The sequence below is a fragment of the Harpegnathos saltator genome, unplaced genomic scaffold (assembly GCF_003227715.2).
Source record: "Harpegnathos saltator strain DR-91 unplaced genomic scaffold, Hsal_v8.6 scaffold587, whole genome shotgun sequence".
Classification (NCBI taxonomy): Eukaryota; Metazoa; Arthropoda; class Insecta; order Hymenoptera; family Formicidae; genus Harpegnathos; species Harpegnathos saltator.
Window position 1 is genome coordinate 152,392 of NW_020230412.1, and position 22,578 is coordinate 174,969.

Consider the following 22,578-nt stretch of genomic DNA (forward strand, 5'->3'; position numbering starts at 1 on the left):
AAGTTCTTGTTTCTTCGTCGCAGCCATCTTGATCAATGACGTCGAAAGCAAGAAAACGCGCGCTCAGGATTCTTACGCAAAATACGTCGACACAAATAGCTGTATACGTGAAGTGACGCCGACTCTCGATCAAACAGATTTGTGAAACAGTCCGGAAACTTTCCCTTCATTCTGACAATCGATAAACGACCGTGAAATTAATGTGACAGAATCATGGAAAAAGATTGGCTGAAAAGATAGATTGCACGTCATGTCGATTTTGCAGTTGTTAGGTCTAGTAGTTAATTCTTTCCGATAAAGTTTAAGTGACTCAGAGCAAAATTAAAAATTGAAATATTATCCCGCTTTTTTGTAGTTTTAAAGTGTTGACATTTGACTTTTCGAAATGACATATGATTTGGCGTTTGATATATATAACCTCAAATAATTAGTAGTGTTCACGATGGCTATCAACAAAGAACATATTCGATACGCGATGCATTTCGCATTTCATTTAAACAAAAACGTTTCTGAAGCAGTCAAAATGATTTGTGCTGTCTATGGTGAAAATGTTGTGACCAATCGCACGTGCCGAAAGTGGTTTGAATATTTTCGAAGTGGTGGTTTTGATCTTCACGACCAACCACGCCGCAGTTAGCCAAAAAATTTGAGGATAAGGAGTTGCAAAATCTACTGAATGAAAATACAAACACAACAAAAACTTGCGAGAAAACTGGGAGTAAGCCAGAAAGCTACTTGCGATCGTTTACATCGTATAAGAAAAATACAGAAAGAAGGGAAATGGGTTTCACACGAGCTAACCATTGACGACAAAAATGGCCGATTGACCACATGCGTTACCTCGCTCGCCAGACGACAAAAGAAAAGAATTTTTGCACAAAATCGTAACTACAGACGAAAAATAGATTATGTATGAAAATCCTAAACGCAAAAAGTCATAGGTAAACTCCGGTCAACCGACAACGTCGACAGCAAAATCCAAACGTTTCGGAAAAAAAATTCCCTATATATGATGGGACCAGAAGGATGAGCTGTATTATGAGCTCTCAGAACCGGGTAAAACCATTAAAGTAGAGATTTACCAGAAGCGATTGACACGTTTGAGCAATGCAATTGAGAAAAAAAGCCATTTACTGGATAAAGCAGCCGTAAAAGTCATTCTGTTGCGTGACAATGCTAAACCGCAGAAGCCACAAAGGAAACCATCCGACACTTGGCCTGGAAAGTTCTCCCACACGCGGATTTTTCAGACTTGGCAGATTTTCACTTGTTTTGGTCGATGCAACACGCATTGCCTGATACATTTTTCGACAGTTGACGACGTACGAAATTTCATCGATGACTTTATAGCCTCAAAGTTTTTATCATGATGGGATTCGGCAACTGCCGAATAAATGGCGTAAGGTCATCGATAGCAACGGAGAATATTTCATTGATTAATCTTGTTCTATTGATTTTTAAATAAAGATTGAAAATTGTCGAAAATCGAGAAGAATTAACTACTAGACCTAATATCTGTTGACTGTTTGAGCGAAAGAAAAGTTCCCAGTTGGTGCGAGAAAGACCTGTCATTCCTCCATAAAATTTTCATGACAAATTTGGCTACGAAGAGGGAAACAGGGAGTCCTCGATGACTGTTTAAAAAGAAGAAGGTGCTGACTCGAGATGTTATCCGTTTAATTTGCAAAAAAAGTTAGTTCTTCAAAGTTGAACAATCTCGACCTCTGTTTTATTTCACAAACGCGATGAGTCTTTTTCATCAAGTAACATCTTACAAATCTGCTTGATTGATTGCGAATTCCATTTCACAGGTTATCTCGTTACTTCGACGTATTTCGCCAGAATGCGCGTGTGTATTTTCACGCTTCTGACTTTGCCAATCGAGAATTCTACGGCTAGAGACTAGGATCCTTCGGGAAATTGTGTCCTTTTGTTGCTTAATGGGGCAACATGATGTTCGCAGGCGGGAAGGTTCCGTTGCATAAGGGGTCAAGATCGAATTCTCGACGCCGCCAGCGATGGAACACCCTGACCGCTTGATCTTGTATGATAATCGCACGGCCATCTAGGCCACGTATGCGATGATAATCAGCGTTATCTAGTGCACACCACTTCTGCGGAGCTCTCCTGCGAACTTCCAAGCGCGTGTTATCAAGCAGCACGGGACAAAAAAGTATTCGTATTCTTGCGAAATTGGAATCTTGTGTGTCTGCGTGTTTAGCAACAGTTATTTCTTTTACTGATGCAAATGAGTAGACTGGTACCGTGACGACACATGTCGGTAGATCTCCTAATGGTTATTTACAGTTTCGTTATGTCTGCGATTAAATCGATTTCGTAACGCATAAACTAGTTTGATCGTCGCTCTTTCTTCATCTCGTCACCTAGTTTTTCAGCTTCTCCTTACATATTACGTATATTTTTCTCTGTACACTCTATATTTAATTTTTATATACATACCTACGCGTATGTGTGTGAACATATATATATATATATATAAATATAATATTTACTTTCTGTACAAAACACAAAGTATATATACCACATATACACACACATGCGAGTCTGAAAACGTCTCACGACTGTCGAGTCTCACGCAAGAAGAGGAGAAACGAACGAGAATGAGTAGCAATCGTTCAAGGCACAAGGAACAAACCGGAGACATGGCGTCATAAATAACAATCTATAAGTGACAACAAAGCTACCGCCGCGAAGCGATGACGTAAACACATCTCCTCTAAATTGAATCTAGGGCTTCCTACGCGATCGCTATATGGAATAGAATTCACGAGCTGGATTGTCGTCGGTTTTTGGTTGGCGTAGAGTCTGCGGGGACGCAGGCTCTCCCTCCTCTTTCTTCCTCTTTCGACGAAGAGGGACGATTATTGAGCAAATTCTCGTGGGCTAGCAGGTGCGTGAGGATTTAGTGCGGGTTGTCCGACGGCAAGCCCTTGATAGCGAAGGAGCCGCGGAAGAAGGGCTTGAAGATCTCCAGGAGAGTCTGCGTTCGACGCGCCGAGTTCTGAAAAGTGCGAACGGGTCAGTCGCTGGGAGTCGACGCGATCTGCGGCGGTCGACGCCGCCGTGCCGTTTCCACCTCGGGGACGAATAAATTAATAATCTTTTCCCCGCACCTATTTATCTGGCACACGTGCGCGGTGAAGGGCGACATATCCGCGAGCGCGCGTTTATCGAGTCGCGGTCGAGCTGGGAAATAATCGAGCACTCGGCAACGGAAAAAGGCCGATTAACGATCGATTGATGAAACTCGTACTCACCATGATCACGCTGTTGAGGACCTTGCTGATGTTAGTGACCAGGGTGAAACTGGTACCGAAAGCCGCCGACGGCAACTCCAAGGACACCCTAGTCCTGTCGAACACGGGCGTGTCCTCTGTGGTGGTACCGATGGCATTCTGCGCAGAAATTCACACGACAGTCAGCTTTATTCGCCGTTCTCGTTTTCTAGTTGAATTATGCATTTCGTCAGTCGCAGCCAACCGGTGTGGGAAAATCGCCCGGCACTTTGAAGCCTGCGCATGTTACTGTCTAGGGATATATTTGTATATTTTCATTGTCGCTCTTTCTGACTCGTGGCGCCGTGGAATACGAAAGAGAAAGGACAACGGCCGTCTGATGCGCGCCGCTGACAAGATCCTGTGATGACGCGCCGATGAAGTTATTCGTTAGCTAGGATTTTACAGATTTACAGATGCGTAACACGTGAGATTAAAAGTACAAGGTAGTTTACGCACACATGTATATATATTTATAACATATACACACAAGGACATGCTTCTCCACAGAAGATGCGAAAGATCCTGTACGAGTGGTGCCAGCTTCGAGGAGCTAAGGATCGTGCGTCCTTAATTTTCGCCCCGGACGGCTTTCATCCCCGATCGTCCTTACGACTTAAGCCGAGGAGGACTTCCGATTACACGCAGGTAACAAGGACACGGGACAAGGATACACATCGGGCTTCGTGATGCTCCGCAATGAGCTCGTCACAGACAGATAGACAGAAATACAATCGTGAATTTATTTGACACAACAGCGACATCACCATTAGTCAATCATTATTCTTACGCGCCGCAGAGAATAATTGGATGCGCTATTTACACAATTTATACACAGCGATACTCGCTTCTCGCTCAGGGGCCCGGAGAGCTGCTACTGCGAAATTATTTACAACTTCCACGCCGGCGAACCGAGGGTTCACCCCTTCCGCCCGTCCGCCCTTCTGCGACTCAATGTTAGACGCAGCGCAGCTCACTGTTTAACCGGAAGCGTCGGCTCGTCGGGAAAGCGTTCCCCGCATGAATTTTCTCTCTTTTCTTCGTTTACTCGGGCTCTCTAAGGACACTCTCTTCTCTCTCTTTCTCGCCCTCCCTCGCTCCCTCTCAGGCGGGGGTTTCCGGCGAAAGAAGGAGCAAAAATGGAGGCTAAGAGAAAAAGAGAGGGAGAGATACGGGGGAAGCAGATCCTGCCAATTATCGGCCGTGCTGGAAACAAAAACCCACATTCCACATATTACATGGAACAATCACGAGTCCTTTCTTATCCCGGAAGTCCGTTCACTGTCCGTTCGATATTCGCCGGTGGATGCGTGTCGGTCGTCGTACGTTCGTTACTAGTCGCTTTGCTTCGAGGCGGGGAGGAGAGTTGCTCTCTCGTCTCAAGCGTTGCTGCTAGCTGCGGCTCCAAGAGATTCCGCCCGCTTCCCGCGCGTTTTGCCCGTCTTCCCATCGTTTCATCCCGCCCGTCGTTTGCCTTCGCTGTTCTTTAAGCCGTTTAAGAGGCCGTTTGCGGTGCAGGGTAATCGTACTGTTCGTGCACAATTGCTCATTTTAATGGCGGGTACAAGTAAATGACCTGCGGAAAGTCTCGTCGCGCGAAGACGTTTTCCGCGAGGGGGATGATAATAAGGGCGAGGCTCTCACGCAGCGGCGTTAATTAGTGACTCAGCTGGCGGTTTAGCGAAGCGTGTCAAGGCGGCCGGGTGAGCTACAAGCTCTCGTAATCTCTTACGCTTTTTATAGCCATCGGCGACAGTGCACGGCGCGGAGAAAGGCGCCGGAGTGGAGATGTGTCAGATAAGAATCGACGGCACACAAAAACAAGTTCCAACGGCCGTTGCATAAAGGGGCAGCGGCGTTTTGCGAGAGGTCGATACAGCTTTGTTATGTACACCGCGCGTTATTATGGCGTCAGAAAGCTCCGGTGAATTCGTAGTATTAGAGAGGAGAGGGAGGGGGACATATTACAACATATTATCGTGCAAATTAATCATCGACAAGTGGCTTTTCTTTACGGATGCATCCGGTAGCGAGACCTCTTGCAAGCAACGTCATGACGTCCTCACCGTCGTCCATGTTGGTTACGTGACATACGTTACGTTTATTAACCCTTTGCACTCGGAATGCCAGCACAGCTGGCATGAACATTTCTCCCGGTAACTCGGAATGCCAGCTGTGCTGGCACGAAGAAGATTTAATGGTAGAGAGCAATAAAATAATAAAATGTGGCGACAATATTAAAGGAAGTAAAGGTCTTTTTTGTAGCTTTTCTGGGAATTTAGAAACTATAATTATCGATTTGGTGGAAGGAAATGTATGGAAATATATTCCTCGAGTGCAGAGGGTTGAGATTTGTTAGATAACGTCAGATCCGTGTTTCGCGGTGAGTGAAATACATATATATATATATGTGTATATATATATTTGCACATAGACACAAACATTCTGCTTCTTACGGAAACGCACGTATCAGAATTCCACAGCGGAGAGTGACAGAGACAGCTTGCGTTACGTGTCAGACATAGAACGGGCGACATCAAAGTGCGGGACTTCAAAGTGCGTAAAAGTAAAAGGTTCACACACAGAAAGAGACAGAAAAGAGAACTTATTGCGATCCTACCCCTCCTAGGTTGGCGAAACCTCCGATATTGATCCCAGCACCGGCACTGGCACCAGCGGTGCTCCCGCTGGAAGCGCCGCCTGTGCCGCCGCTTGTACCGCCGCTGCTTTGGCTCAAAGATGACAGGGTGTTGATGCCTGCGGTCAAGAGGTTGCCTATGATGGCCGATCCGGCGGTACCAGCTCCGGCTCCGGCTCCGGCTCCGGCTCCGGCTCCGGCTCCGTGGTCACCTGTGGTACCTCCTGCATTTCATGAGTAGAACTATTAACTTATCCGTTCGAGCACTGAAGAGGAACCTAATTTATCCGTGATCTTCGGAGCAAATGTTTGTAAAAGAAGAAGAAAAAGAAAATGTTCGCAAAGAAAGAGAACGTTGCATTGGCAGAAGAAGAGAAAAGAAGAAAAAGGAAGAGATGGAAGATAAAGAAGAAATGGGAGAAAAAGAAAGAAGGAAGATAAAGAAGAAGAGGGAAGAAGAAAGAAAGGAACGAGAAGAAATGGAGAAAAGGACAAGAGGAGAAGGTGAAAAAGCAGGAAGAGAAGAAGGAAGAGAAAGGTTAGAAATTGGAAAAAGTTTTTCTCGTAGGATGAACCGCACGTCGGAATTTTTCTGCCGCTTTGAACTCTACGCGTCGCGCCGAGAATCTTCATAGAAAGGATCACGGAAGAAGCGATCTAGAGAAACTACTCGTAACATCATGAATTCATACCAGAGCTGCCACCTCCGGAGAGACCTCCGGAGAGTGAACTCAACGGCGCAATCTTCGAGATCAGCGAGTTCGACAGACCGTTTGCCTTTCCTGAGAACAGTACGGTCGCGCTGTTGATGAGCGGGCCGATGCTACCCGTCGCAGCGCGTATCTGCTGGGATATTAGGTTGTTGATGAACTGCTTAGTGGCGGATTGATGAGAGTCGATCCCGAAAACGGCGTTCTTCGCACGGTTGGAGTCGTCGAGCACTGTGAGCGCTTTTGTTTTCGAGTCCAAGAAGGAATCTATTTTCTGGGGGACGTATTTTCCTGTTAGAGCAACTGTTAAAAGACGCACTACGTGTCTATTAGCTATGCTACGTGGTATTTAACGCCGCATATCAGTGCAAGCGGCTGCTGTCTGAGAGAAATGCGTCCCGTTACGTTCCAAGTGCGCGTCTATTATATACGCCTATTATATACGCAAGGGGACAGCACAGACTGATCATTCTTCAATCGAGCTTACGTCAAACACGAAGGTGATGATGCCATTCGTCACACCGAGCTTCACGCCGATCTTCCTCTTTTCTCTGCCATTCTCCTCACCGTCGGCCGCGTCATCTTCAGCCTCGAAGACGTAGACCTAAGCAGAATTGTAAAGGAAGAGGTTTCTTCAGCTTCGTGAAACGGCGATATTTTTTGACGATTTTATTTTAATGCTCTGCGCTTTATTTACTGAAACAGCTCGACATCGATTGAATTCGTATTGACGCTTCGTGACGTCTGTTTTTTAATCAGGCGTCGCTAGATTCGTTATTTCATCCTTTGTATTGGTCTTTGGTTTGTTTGAGTCGACGTTCAGAGAGAGAGCAAGAGCATATGTTACATTATGTGTCCCCGAGACGTATGCGACAATTAGTTTCGTGACTGGCGGAACGTCTGGCAGACGTGATTCTAAAGCAAGCGGCTGAAGGGCTGACGAACTTGAAGAACGTAAACATCGGCGGCATAAAGAGCACCGCACAAACACCGACCCGATTATGCCATCTTTTTTTCGTATTTTTATTTTATTCCGTATTTTTACTTTATTTCTCTCGTATTTATTTTCTTTACGTATATATAAATCTTGGAAAATACAAATGAATATATTATATAAATATAGATCTCATATAAACACTGTTTTATTTAACGGGAAACATAACCACGCATATAAAAAAGCAATCCTTCCGCAAACTTTTTGTATATATTTGAAAAAAATCCTAAATTAAATTGCAAAGATACAGCAACGCTCTTTCTGAAATTTCTTTGACTGGAAAACAAAAATACGTTCGGCATGTGCAACTTGCGAAATTTCGTGCCAGGCAAATATTCGAATTCTGACTGACAGCTCGACATGTCAATTTTCAAATCTTCCGAATCGTCTTTTGTCACACATCGAGCAACATTCCGTCGCGTTTTCGCGCGTTCAAATATTTTCACTTCTTCCCTTGACCGTGTTCAGCAGAAGAAGCTGCTTATTAAATGCTTAGTGATTATTATCTATGATTGGTGTGTTCTCTCGGATCCTTGACAGATCCAGGGGAGCGAATCAATCAGAAGTGATAGTCACTAAACGCTTGGCAAGCAGCTTCTTCTGCTGAACGTGACCATTGTGTAAAAGCGTGTTTCTAATTCTACGCAAGTAATAAACTTCGGAGGCACGTAGGACTGAACGGGAACGAGAGAGAAAATTCGGAAAAAGATTCTCGAAAAAGAATATACGACATCCTATGGAAAAAGGGTGGCTATCAATTTCTTCGCAAGCGTAGGTCATTTCTGCTCGTTGCGAGCGTTTTTGCAATGTTCGTCAGAAAATCAAGTTTGAAAACTACTCGGCTGAATAATCACGCTCCGTGCCATTTGCATAATTGTTCGACGCCACAATTTCACATATAATTACGAGCATTATGAAACTCGCGCTTTCATCGAGGCCGAACATGACCTCCAGCCTCCGCTCATGTGTATGTGTGTGTGTGTGTGTGTGTGTGTGTTGTGTATGATTAGAGACGATGCGGAGGATCACATCGCGATTACACTGACGCGTCAAGACGAGAACGACCACAGACTTTTATATACAAGGTGTTCTAAAAAGATATGTCAACAATTTAAGAAGATATTCCTCACACCTAAAGGATGAAAAAATGTTATATGGACGTAGGTGCGGAAATATTTGTTTCAGGAGTTATGTTGAAAATACTGTTAGCTGTATTACTTACACAAGGAAAAATTTAGGATTAATTAATTTATTTATTGCAGACGACAATCGTTTAATTAGGCTTATTTACATTTGGTTTTAATGTGACCTTGAGTTAGTTAAAATAAATATTAAATTTTTGAACGTATCCGTGAATCAATGCGTCGACGTGTCACTGCTTGTATTCAGGCGAATGGCGAACATTTTCAATATTTATTGTAACTAACTCAAGGTCACATTAAAACCAAATGTAAATAAGCCTAATTAAATGATTGTCGTCTACAATAATTAATCCTAAATTTTTCCTTGTGTAAGTAATACAGCTAACAGTATTTTCAACATAACTCCTGAAATAAGCATTTTCGCACCTATAACATTTTTTCATCCTTCAGGTGTGAGGAATATCTCCTTAAATTTTTGACATATCTTTTTAGAACCCCCTGCATAAGCTAGACCGAGAACTTCCATTGGTTTTCGTATACAAAAGTGACCTTTAAGACCCGTAAAACATAAAATCGTGCACACATGCGCATTGCAAGATCCCGTTGGCATCCCATATAGCACAAAAGTTGCAGCAATATTGCTACAACTTTTGTGCTGTATGGGATTCTATATATTGAACGAACATTAAATGTGAACATTGAATGTGTCATTGAATGTGACATTGCAAAAGGAAATATTAAATATTAAATAGACATTAACATTTTCTGGAGTAAAAGTGCTTATACGGTTACAATCTTTCCGGGATTTTGAATAAAAATATTGAATAAATATTAACATTTTTTGGAGTAAAAATGCCTGCACGTTAATGAATATTTTTAGGGGACGTGTTAAAGAGACCAGTTATCGGTCTAGTATAATCGGTATAATATAATAATAGAAGTTTGTGCACTAGAAAATATAGTATTAAAATTGCGCGCATGCGCATTGCAAGGTCTGGAAAGGAACGTAACTGCACCGTACAGGCATTTTTACACGAGAAAATGTTAATATTTATCCAAAATTTAATATTTCTTCTTACTTCTTAATGTCACATTCAACGACACATTCAGTGCTCACATAAATATGAAATATTGGACAAATATTAACATTTTCTGGAAATGCCTGTACGGTGCAGTTACATTCCTTTCGGGACCTTGCAATGCGCACATGCGCATGATTCTATGTTTTATATAAGGGACGCTTTTATACATGAAAACCAATGGAAGTTCTCAGTTTAGCTTATATGTAGAAATCTGTGGTCTACTGTATAATATAGAAGTTTGTGAGAACGACATTTTCGCTACCGACTGTCGGCCACGCCGAGACACGCGTGGCCCACGTGCGTCGCGCGCAGAAATTTCGTTACACGCGTGCACATCCGTCTCTACGTGTCTGAGTTTGTAAGTCGAGGCGGTGTTTGTAAGTCGGGGCCACTTTCACTCTTCACTCGTTCAGCAGCACCCGACAGCGTGCTTCTCTCTTTTTCGTACACTCTTTCTCTTCGTTTTCCCTCTCCCTCCCCTGTTCTCGGTCCTCTTTCGCTCTTTCTCGCTTCATCCCATGCGGTCTCCGCGCTTTTAGCTAACGCGCCATTCGGAATGAGATACATCTTCCTCGTGAGACGTAACTGATCTTTACGACGACTCGACGTGTCGACTCTTCCTCGTTCGCGGTTCGAGAGAAGGAGGAAGAGAAGAAAAAGGAGGAAAGTCTCGACGTGAGATGTAAATTGTAAAATTCGATGCTGCCTTCTTAGCGCGCGAGCTGGAAGAGCGAAGCGGAGGAAGCCACGAGGAAGAGCATGGGACAGGGAGGGGGGGGGGAGACAGAGAGAGAGAGAGAGAGGCTTTCCCCCGTGCGTATCAATCTGCAGGATTATTCAAATATTTGCATGAACGGGCCGGTTTCTGCGGCCAGCTGCGAGCTCGCGCGAACCGTCTCTCCGACGTCTAATGCTCGTCTCTGCCAATGAGAAATCTGAAATTTAATGCGAGTTCGACAGAAGTCTCCGCCCGGGTGGAGTTGAAACGCGCAATCATCGGCGTGCGTTTCTTGTGCCGAATTCGGCGAAATTTGCGAAAAAATTGGCGAAAATTTCGCCGCGAAAATATCGTCGTCGGTTGCTGATCGGCCGCTCAACGAAGTCGAAAGTGAACGTATCGGCACGTTTATTTCGTGTGTCACACACTCGAGAGGGAAAGGAAGGACAAACACGCGTGTGACGTCGCGCAACGCGAGATTCCGTCCCAGTCAGGCTGGGAAATTCGCTCTTTTCGCGGCGTTTTTCGAAAGAGCGCACACGCATGATGAAGAGCACCTCGGATGAGGAGGATGAGGACGAGGAGGAGGAGAAGGAACTTCTTGTCCGCGCGGCAGCAGGCACTTCTCAGGCACTTTAAATGACCTCATTAAAGCCGGACGCTTGATCACCGTTCTCCGGAAGCAAAAGCACAATTTCATTCTCTTACTTTCTAAGGCGACGCGAGGTGATTCACCTTGTCTTTTGATAACTCTCTTGACGCGCGACTGGAGAAGAGCCCGAGGACGCGCTCTCGGTCGCTCTCGGCGGATACGCGCGCGAGCCCCGACGTCGCGGAGGGCAAGGCGAAACAGACAGGATATATCGAACGACTTACTTCGTTCACCGGGTCGAGCTCCTTCAGCGTCCCCTCCTCCGTTTCTCTCTTGACGATGGGGCTGCAATCGGCAATGGCGACGGCCAGGAACAATCCGCAGAGCACGCAGAAAATTCGCATCGTGTCCTCTTCGACTGTCGATCTGCGCTTCAACAATGGCCAGGCATGAGTAAAAACGGGCGTTTCTCTCTCTCAAGGTGACACAATTCCCAGCGCGACCGCGGCTCAAGTCAATTGAAAGTAAATTGTTAATGTCGAGAGTGAAAGGATGCTCGCGTAAGCTCGGTGCATTTCAAAAGCGACCTGCTGCCCGATCGTTTTGAGCCTGTCTTCACGGTTAATTGTTGCCCAGTCCCGAATGCCGTGTAATCGACAGAGAAAGAGAGAGAGAGGGAGAGAGAGAGAGAGAGAGAGAGAGAGAGAGAGAGAGAGACAGCTGCGAGCGAATCATGTGTTACGGCTGACAATGCTGAAGAATCCGCCGAAATGACATGGAAACGTTAGTAACGCAAGACCGAGTCAGCTGACTGTCAAAACGGTTGACGTAAAGAGGTCGCCCGTAGATCGTGTGAGACGGTTAACGCGCCGGATTATTACGTGGTTAAGATTAAGATACAGACAGAAAGCGAAAGCAAACAAGAAAGAAAAGGAGAGCGAGAAAGAGAGAGACACGTGACACACGTAATGCGAAAATGGGAGAGGTGAGCGAAAGACGCGAACGTGAAAATGGAAGAAAAACGGAAGAAGGAAGAAACGGAGGAAGAAAAAGAAGAAAAAAGAAGCTACAAGTAGCAGAGCAGCGCATTCACTCGGCAGACAGTCGTTCGTCGGGCAGCGTCGAGTCGCCGAAACGACAACTTTCCTCCCGGAGCGGAAATCCCGAAAGAAACACAGAAATCCCGGCGGATTTGACACGTGGTTAAAGTTAACATGGAGTGCAAACGCTTTAGAAGGAATGTGTGGACTTACGAATGCCGGTGCGGCGAGTGCGTGCGTGCGTGCGTATGCGCGTTCGTGCGTGCATGCGTGCGTGCGTGCGTGCGAGCGAACGAGCGAGCGAGCGAGCGAGCGAGCGAGCGAGCGGAGAAGTGTGTGAGCAGTTGTGTACCTGGCGAAGTGCGAGGCTCGTTTGAGGACCACGGTGAAGGAGGTCCCGATATCTTACGGAGCCGAAGGGGAACGCGAAGGCGAGCATGTGTGCCCCTTCGAGAATCGAGAATCGAGCATACCGCGCGAGTACCACGCGACAGCCTCGCTTCCCGCAGGTGGGGCGTCCTCCGGCTCACTCTATTCGCGAGACCCGCTCCTCGGCCTCCTCGGTGTCATCCGAAGACAACACGTTCCGCCACGAGAACACCCTTCTTCTGCGCTCGCCTCGCCCCCAGCGTCGAGGTGCTTCGGCTGTTAAATTCGGCGCGATTGCCGGAAGAGCAGGCTCGGCGTGTCTTAAAAACTTCTTGTTTGAAACTTTAGTTTCAAACTTGGTTTGAAGCTTTAGTCGAAACTTTAGTTTCAAACATGTCTTACGTCAGACATTCGATAATTCTAAACATGTGTTTTTTTCTTTTTCAAAACATGTTTTTTGTATTTAATATAATTTTTGGACGTGGAGTTGTGTCGATGATATAAATCTGATGCTTTCACCAAGTTTCTATTTTTTCATATTCTTGCACGTTACGGTATTACACACTACTGCGCAATCATTAAAAAATAATTGTTACATTTGCATGTGTGTATATCATATCTGTTTACTTAATAATTCAAATTTTGTTTATATATATTTCATAGTTTATTTAAATGGGATGATTTAGAAATCCTTTTTCGATACAATTCGGGATGCAGTCGACGGTTAAAAAAAATAAATTATTTTTTATGAATTCTCAGAAATAAAAACTTTTTTATTAAACCTGCTCAAAACATGTTTTTTACGCTTTTTTAAAAGATATTTAAACATAAAAGCAGTTTGTAACAGAAAAATATGTTTTGCTTTATTTATTTTAAACATGTTTTTCGTCAACCCTGAAGAAGAGCTCGGCAGTTGGCAAAAGAGCGCGCTTCAAAGATCGGACAGCGGAATCGTCGAAAAAGGGCAAACGAGATTGAGAATAATTCGACCAAATCAAGTCGGACACGAAAGTGGATACATGTTATTTTTAGATACTTTTTTCGGAGAGTACTCGACATACAGTAGAAATACCTGTTCAGAGAAATAGGCAGTACAGATCGGCTGATTGAAGCCTTTGCGGCACTTTTTTCTCGACGAGGAAATGGAAAAGTACCGCAACATTTAATGAGTCAACTGTACGTAAATTTGGCAGCGACTTTTACCCGTCGATATATAAAGGTTCTTGTAATCGTATAATTATGCTGTACATGGAACTAATATTTATCACACAGAATGTAACGGTGAATATGCATTGTTTCCGAAAAATGCAAATTTTAAAGAAATCGAAAACTGGGGCAATTTCCCGAAAAATCATAACACTGAAATTCAAATATTAGAATAACATTTCGAGATTTGAATTTCTCGACTATCATGGCTTTTTAGAAAATCGTGCCACTTTGTATATTTTGATACTTTTTTTCGGGAGAATAAATATATATCCACCAATAAAATAAACATATAAAGTATAAATACAAAAAATTTACCAGAATTTAACCAAAAAGCAACGTGTCCAATAAAAAGTAATTTTAAAATCTGTAGGAGACATATAGAAATTTGTTGTTATTTGTTATTAATGTAATCAAAAATTTACATCGTAATGATCGATTCAACACGGTATAATTGTCCTACAAATGTAATTAAAACATTGTGAAGCTTTTATCATCGATTGCCGCACGTTGCGACAATCATGAAAATGATTGGACGTCCCATGAGCGAACTTAGCTGCTGCGAATTTATAGAAAATTAATCGAAGACGAGTCTTTTCATTGGACCCTCGCGTTTCAACTTGCATCGAGTTCGTTTCGTGCCTGTTCAAAGGCGTTTGATCCTGCAGGATCATCGCGCCCCAAGCCGTCTCACAGGCGACTCCTTCCCGGGCATAAAAGGCGACGGATTGGCGATTAGCCGCGAATTTGACTGCTCGCAGGCATAAAATGTCTGACACCTAGGTTTGTGCTGCCGTTATTGTTGCTCCCACTGTTATTATTGCTGTTGTTGCTCGGTTAAGCTCGGTTAATCTCGATGGTCACGCATCTCGCTCAAGCGATGGTACGGCCTGACGCTCAATTGTGATAGCGACCGCTTCCGAGATGAGAAAAGGAGATAAGTGGCGGACATTAGCAAATGCGGGAGCTGCTACATGGCTCACTTTCAATCACGCTTGTTACACTCGCCGTCTTTCATCAAAAACCGCAGATAGCCGGCAGAGAGCGTGGCCGAAGCTGCGCGAAACGCTCGCTCGCTCCAATGGTACGTGATCCTGTGAGGTGAATGCAGCTTCTCGGAAAAGCCTCGAAGGCTCAAAAGGTTTAAAAGCTGGACTCTGGAAAAAATATCGCACGCAATGCGATCCGAGAGCCTCTGATCTCTGAGCTGTGTGCGGTCCGCTCGTTCGACCGCATTGGCCAATTCGCGAGAGTTCGCATATGTAATATGCATATTAGAGCCGCGATTGCGTAATTTTGAAGCTCGACGAGCCGCGCTCTCGCTTTCTCGACTCATTTTTCCTGCGTGCTACCCCGCACAAAAGGGGAATTATTAGGCTTGCGCTTGCGTAAGCGCACAGTTTCTCCAAATTGGACCATTCCCGTTTCCCTTATTATAGTATATACGTCGGGCCAAAAGTCGGGTTTTTTTTTTGGCTTTTGCGAAGCGATTGGACGCGGATCATCGTCGCTGGCGAATCGGCTCCGCTCGAGTGTTTCGCAGTTCTTCTGAACCGCTCGATCGGTTGCGTCACATACAGCTCGGCGAGACCCATCGCCCGGGCGCTGGATCTAGGACGGATCTTATGATAACGCGTCACTGGAAGTTAGCAAACTGGAATGACCACTTGAGGGAGCGCGCTTCCTGCGCGTCGATTATAACATTACGTTAATTATGCCTGCTTCCGCCGCTGCCGCCGCTGCTAATTATCGTTGTTGCGCAAACACGGCATTTGCATTTCGCGCGCAATTATAGCGCCTCACTCTCCGTTCTCCACGATTCCGTAAAGCGACGAATCAGAAGGAACTCTCCTTTCACCTTGACCATAATCCTTAAGGTATCGTCTTTTCGACCTTAAACACCTCGACGTTGAAACAACCCGCGTCACTCGCGCGTATTTTCTCTTCCTTAATTGCTCGCTCCAGTGAGGTAGTGCACGCTCCAGGTAGGCCGTGTAAACTCTCATCGCGCATGAATTATGCTCATATTCACGCGCCGGAGGATACGTACTGTGCATTCAAGTAAACGTTACTTGTCTCAGGTATCTGGCGAATTTTTATATCCGCGAGTCTGCCGCGAGTTATTCGTAATCATCGGATTTACTTGAAATACACTTCGAATTCTAATAAATTTAATATTTCAGTCAAGAATATCAAATTAAGACATAAATTCGATTCGCTTCCTATGTAGAGTATAAATTTTATATTCTAAAAAAGAGAATAAATTCTCTATAGAGTATAAATTTTATATTCTAAGAAAGAGAATAAATTCTTCTCTTTTGAATGCATGAAAATTATTTGTTTTTTTTAATTTATACTGAGTATATATTTTATTATTGTCAAGAAAATATCCTAGGAAAAGATTGAGGATAAACACTCAAAGGAAGGAGAGTAAATCGAGCAATTGCTATCTAATATTTGTTATAATTAATATTTATAAAAATATTATCCTTTTTAATCTTTTTGGTAAATATATAGAAAAGGATATACCTCACCGATTTTTTTCATTTTGAAATATGTTATAAAGGATGAAATTCTGAGTGACTTTTCCTCATACAATTATATGGGGATCGCTTATAGTTTCTGAGATATTTGACTTTAAAGTTTTATAATTGTACGTTGAAGTATATTTGAAGTAGAGGTAAATATATAGAAAGGGGTACACCTCACCGGTTTTTTCATTTTGAAATATGTTATAAAGGATGAAATTCTGAGTAACTTTCTGATACAACTATATGGAGTCGCTTATCATTTCCGAGATATCTGATTTTAAAGTTTTGGAATTTTGATTATCCTGGAATTAAATTCCAGATATCATAAGCTGACGTTATTTACAGTACAATCCAAACAGTTATACTCAAACATAGTACCCAGACAGCACACGGATGTCCACTGGACGTCCGTTATATGTCCATTTTTTTTACAAAAGACGTCCATAGGACGTACGTTTGTCACAATTTCGGACATCGAACGTCCTACAGGTTCGATGTCCAATAAGGACATCCTTGTTACGTCCAATTTATGTCCACGGACGTAAATCGGACATACAGACATAAATTGGACGTGAAACGTACATCCAATGGATGTCCGGTGCTATCTGGGTATATACATAGAAATATAGGAAACAATACATATAAGCGGGAGAAGGGCTCCGCCCCTCCCCCGCACCCCCTCCTAAAAAAAATCCTAACCTAACCCAACTTATTGCATCTTTATATATTGTTGGGCGATGTTGACAAGATCTTAAAAGCTACAACACTTAATTATATGCAGATATTATGATAAGTTAAGTTGAGCCAGGTGATAGATCTTAAGAGAACTTTTTTCAACAATGTCCAAAAATATATAAAGATACAATAAGTTAAGTTAGGTTAGGATTTGTTTGGTGGGCGGGGTGCGGAGGAGGGGCGGAGGAGGGGCGGAGCCGCTCTCCCGCTTATATATTGTTTCCTATATTTAAAGTGAATGAAAACTGCTTGCTTACTTGAAATATACTTCAACGTACAATTATAAAACTTTAAAGTCAAATATCTCAAAAACTATAAACGACCCCCATATAATTGTATTAGGAAAAGTCATTCAGAATTTCATCATTTATAACATATTTCAAAATGAAAAAAATCGGTGGGATGTATCCTTTTCTATATATTTACCATCTTTTTATATTCTTGTATAATTTTTAATTCGTTGACTGAAAACTGCAATTTTGCCGTTTTACGATCTTATTTGCTCCAACTTTGGCAACAAAATTAAACTTTCATCATGGAGCAATGGATTAACTTAATTTGTAAATATTAGTAAGTGCCATAGTGGAAGTTGGTACTCCTCCTATACGTGTGGTACTTATACAGGGTGTCTCATTATATTGGCAAATAAGTTTGAAGAAGTAGGCGCTTTGAAATGTATTTTGTGCCTCGCAATACCGCAACACTCGTAACAAAGTGGCTATGAACTATTCTACGCACAAGTTCTACATTGATAGTTACAACTTTTTTTTTCAGGGCAATTGCTCAATAGCGAAACCGTTCACGGTCGCTTAATATCGCCGTTTATATGCATCACGTAGTAATGAAATCAGGGCTTCCGAAACGGTTTTCGATAATGTAACACTACTATTCAGCGCTGAACGCGTCACAACATTGCGTTAACTTCGAGGCGTGGAATCGATACACATTACGGTCTTAATTTTGTGCCTAAACAAACAAAACAACGAGAGAACGAAAACGTAAGAGAACTCATTGATCGAAGTGAGAAAAAGCGAAAAATAAATTACCTGAACTTGAGTGCAGGCGTTGCTATGATGTAAATTATTCTAAGCTGTTAATATTCGTAACATTTCTAACAATAAATTATAAAACCACGTTTCGATCACGAGTCTGGGTCACCTTTAGTTGTAACAATTGACGATGTTAATTTTTTCAGAAATACTGACATACATGTGTATATTTAGGTGCGTTCAATTATTTTTTTTAATTCGAATATTGTCGGCAAAGATATAACAAGCAAATAAACGTTTGCGGAAGAAACAAATCACTTTCTCTTAATTTTCATAGATCGACTCTTGAAGAGATTAAGCGACATAATTAATATTTATCATACGTTAATTTGTGTTATCGTGACATGTTTATCAATCTTCATTATTTGTGATTATTATTATTTGTTTTATTATTTGTAATACTTTATTAATGATTATAAAATTATATAGGAATCTTTTGGAAAAGAAAAATTGTAAAGATTAATTAGATTAAACTGAGAAAAAAGTCAGGTATCATTTTTCAAAAACCACAACATTAAGTTATTAATGATTGGAAATCCAGAGGCTTTTTAATTAATAACTTGAGAATTTGCTTATTTTTGCAAAATGGTAAAGAACTTTTTTGATCAGAATGACCTAACCTACAATTATATGACGGCCATTGTGCCTAATGATAGATATGAGTATACTGAACTTTGAACCCTGAATCTTGAACCTGTCGTTAGGTATAATATCTGTCATATAATTATAAATTAGGTCATTCTGAACAAAAAAGTCTTACTATTGTATTTTCAAGTTATTGATTAAAAGAACTTTTAGATGTGCTCATTTTTAATCATTAATAACTTATTGCGATTTTTGCAAAATAGTACTTGACCTTTTTTCTCAGTTTGGTCTGATTAATCTTCATATTTTTTCGTTTCCAAAAGATCCCGTATGTATTACCTATTACATTATATATTACTTCATTGTTCGTAATTTGAACCAATCCACATTAATGGCAGTTTAGCTCTGCTATTGAAGTTGTAGCCTAAATCGATTCGAGGAACGAAGAAGAAAAAATACGTGAAAACGCATTTTGCAAATCAGCGTATCAGAAAACGAGAGAAAAAGGAAGAGCGTAAAGAAACGGAATGAAATGAAGGAAAAAGGAAGAAATGGTTTGCAGGTTCGAGCGGGAGATCGGCTGCTCCAGAAACGGGCCTTAGCCGTGCAAGTAGTAGAGATGTCGTATGGTCAGCCTATGAGAGCGCGCTCGTGAAGTGGCGCCGCGCAGCGTTTGTACAAACAGACGCAGGCGGCATCTCAACCGCAAAGGAACGCCGCGTGACTTTCCAATGAAAGAGAGAGTAACGCGCGCACGTCGACTATCTTCCTACGGGAGGAGAGTAAAAAGAGGAGCGAAGTCTCGCGCACACTCCCGGGCACAGGTGCAAGTTTACGTAAAGCGGCGTGACTTATCGCTCGAGATGTGACTTGAAATATAAAATTACACGGGTCAACGCCTTTCCGCGGGCACGATCGGCACTGGACAAAAATAAATAATTACGTAATCCCCTTTCGATTTTACCTGCGGACCCTGCTGTTGACGCATACGATACAGTCCCGCGCAGAATTCCGATGAGGATAATTGTCGAGAAGCGGGAGAGAAGAAAATAACAACTTCCTCGCGCACGTAACGGTACCATCGGTATAAGCCGGGTGCTTATACCGGGTGTTTCTATATTTGAGTACCCAAGGTCGTGGCTGTTACCCGAATATCTGCATACAAACAGATTGTTTTGATGGAATCGTGTGCTTCTCTTTAGGTGAGTATATTCTCCTCGACAATCGACGTATCGAGAAACATTAAAGTGAAGTCAACGAAAAGTTTTAATACTCATTATATTCATTATTATAAAATTAAACGTTTTTAATTGAATATTTGCTTTTTTGTTGACTTTGTCTTGATCTCTTTAAACGACTGGACGAGTGAATAAAAAAGATAATCGACCGAATATTAAATATTTTAGTACTTGAACATTCAACCAACCACTAATACGTGTAACTCCTTTTCAATCCAGTTTCTTTTCCAACTTTTGCTCTAATCTTCTTTCCATACGTAACCAATGCGTACACATATCAAATGTGAAGGATGCGATTGCATCAGAATTGGTTACATCTAAAATGTTGTAACAAACATTCCAAGTCATGTATGAAGAAATTTGCATCGTGCGAGCCATCACGCGCATTTAATAATATAAGATTTATTTATGGATATCTTGAGAGCGCGCGCAACGTAATGTTGTGACACACGTTTATCAACATCACATACGTGTCGATACGCACGACCTCATAGGGCAGGGTCCTGTGTCTGTGTCTCTAATCGACAGAAGAACGTAAGGCAAAAATTCAATTGAAACGGCTTAAAAATTACTTGCCCGGTATATGCAATCTTGAAGACACGTCAAACGCGCGCGAATATTGATTTGCCCGTGTTGCTCCTTCCGATACTTCTGTCGAGATTTCTCCTGATTAGTGATAAATCCACGACGTTTCGCACAATAAACGATGCGTACAGACGACTCGGTGAAATTTGACGTTCTTGATTAGCCAGGCTTCGCTCGATTATTCTTCTCGGCTGACCGAGAAGTTTGCCGTCGACAATCGCATAGGTTAGGTTCCGGCCATTTTGCTCATTTCATCAGATGTGTTCTCATTGGTTTGAATTACCAGCGACTTTTCGCTCGATTCTTCGAATATAGAAATGCTGTTGTATCGACAGAATTGGTCAATAGCTTCGCGATAAATAATAAGTATAACAATAATAACAAGAATAATGATCATGCAGCGATAAACTTTATGAAGACAAAATCTCTTAGATGCAATAGCAAATTATTGAAACTAACATTATTTTAACAACTAATATGATAGTTAACAACTAATAATTAATAATTAACAACTGGTACATTAAAACCAACAGGAACAGCATTAATTCTAGCGATATCGCCGTTGGATCAATATGGACTCCCATTATGACGCTGTTGACCAACTTTATTGACAACGCAGCTTTTTTCACCGGGACTACTGTATTTCACTCACCTTCGTGTAGCAGAAAGGCCCCTCCTCGCAGCGGCCTAGCCGAGCTCTCGATCACGTCGACCTCAAAGCCGCGCAGGACACGTATCCGGCTAAACTCACATAATAGTTCACCGTCGCGGTTCACCGACACGCGACACTCGAAAGACCGTAACCTTTGCCGCGAACGTCCTCTCGATCATCGAAAGCGAGACGCGCGGAGGGACCGCGGCGGATTTCGCCAGTCATCGAAGGAGGCACTGCCGAAACGGATCGCGAAAGGCCGGCAAGTGGTTGCCTCGCGGCGCCGCCGATAGATAGAAACTTTGATAGCGCGGCCGGAATAACGGCGAGGAGCAGCCACGCGTTCGCCGCTCGTTCGGCCAGTCGCGAAGGAAAGTCGCGACGGGGAAATTACCGGCGCGAAGCAACACGTAGCACCATGGCGGCACGAGCCGGTGAGCAGTGCCGAAGAAATTGGTCCTGCAATTTCAGCCTCGCGTGACACGCGTGGAACAGCCTTGTTTTATGCGTCACCTTGACGGATCGATGATAGGATCGATGGATCTGATTAGCGGCACGCTAGCCGGAACAAGCGGCAGTTGCTTTTGCGATTCTTCTGGGAAATGATATGTAAGAAAATTCGGAAGTCTTCGGCCTGAAGTAAAAAAAAAAATGGTAAAATGAGACAACCATTTTCATTTCTTCGTACAATCGCTCTTTATTTCGATACATTTTTTAGAACGACGAATTAATTGTTCTGTGTTGCGGAAATTTTCGCCTCTTTCTTTATCATTGGTAAATTTTTTCCATTCAAGTCGAGCTTCAATTTTGGAGGTAAAAGATTACTACTTTTTTTATATTCTTGGGCAATTTTTGGACTTCATTACGTAGATTTATCCATTATAGCTGCACTTTCTATATTATATCTTGTAATCAATAAAATCTTTTAACAAATTAGGAAAACCCACTATTGATTGAGATTTTCATAATTTGCACCTTGGTCCGCTTTTAGTCGTTTTATAATTTTCTATATTCTTCTCTTTTCCCCACCGAGACCTAAAGGCATACCTACTTCATTTTAAACGCAGATGATGCGGAGGCTCCTACTTTCCACCACGCGCTGCCAGTTTTTTCATATCTGCACATTTTACTCAACTATTTCCTGGTCTCCATGTTTCTCCGCTAATTTTCTAGGATACTATTATTTTCTTTTGGGTCAGACGTAAAACTAATTTTCATGTATCGTCTTGTTCTTTGCGTACTGACACCTTTGAGTACCACATGGGGAGAAATGTAATTTCGGACATGTTGGAATAAATCTTGATTTAATATTACTATTGACATGAAGTTACTGTAATAACAATATAATATGTTAGTTTTAAAAATGTCGCTATGGTGAATTAAGAAAATTTATTCCATACTGATACATCATATTTC

The 22,578-nt window shown here is 42.6% G+C and overlaps 1 protein-coding gene across 3 annotated transcripts; it reads right to left on the reverse strand.

Moving 5' to 3' along the window:
* Window positions 1–2,550: 2,550 nt before the first annotated feature.
* Window positions 2,551–21,697, reverse strand: LOC105192455 (spore wall protein 1). Of its 3 annotated transcripts, XM_011156613.3 has the most exons (8): window positions 21,163–21,696; window positions 12,565–12,960; window positions 11,457–11,598; window positions 7,132–7,248; window positions 6,627–6,918; window positions 5,917–6,158; window positions 3,279–3,416; window positions 2,551–3,022 (listed from the first exon to the last, which is right to left on the reverse strand). In XM_011156613.3, the coding sequence occupies exons 3-8, from the start codon at window positions 11,574–11,576 to the stop codon at window positions 2,924–2,926; spliced, it is 1,008 nt and encodes a 335-aa protein (XP_011154915.1). In that variant the 5' UTR covers window positions 11,577–11,598; window positions 12,565–12,960; window positions 21,163–21,696; the 3' UTR covers window positions 2,551–2,923. The 3 variants fall into 3 exon arrangements, with proteins under 3 accessions (XP_011154915.1, XP_025159837.1, XP_011154916.1); XM_025304052.1 differs by lacking the exon at window positions 12,565–12,960 and having other exon boundaries at window positions 21,163–21,697; XM_011156614.2 differs by lacking the exons at window positions 12,565–12,960; window positions 21,163–21,696 and adding an exon at window positions 12,426–12,564.
* Window positions 21,698–22,578: the final 881 nt, after the last annotated feature.

Excerpts from the sequence above, each read along its gene's own strand:
- LOC105192455 (XM_025304052.1), bottom strand. The coding sequence starts at position 11,576 with ATGCGAATTTTCTGCGTGCTCTGCGGATTGTTCCTGGCCGTCGCCATT. Across the intron at positions 6,159-6,626 it reads CTCCGGAGGTGGCAGCTCTG|GAGGTACCACAGGTGACCAC; the intron begins GTATGAATTCAT and ends CATGAAATGCAG. Across the intron at positions 3,023-3,278 it reads TCCTCAACAGCGTGATCATG|AACTCGGCGCGTCGAACGCA; the intron begins GTGAGTACGAGT and ends CGCACTTTTCAG.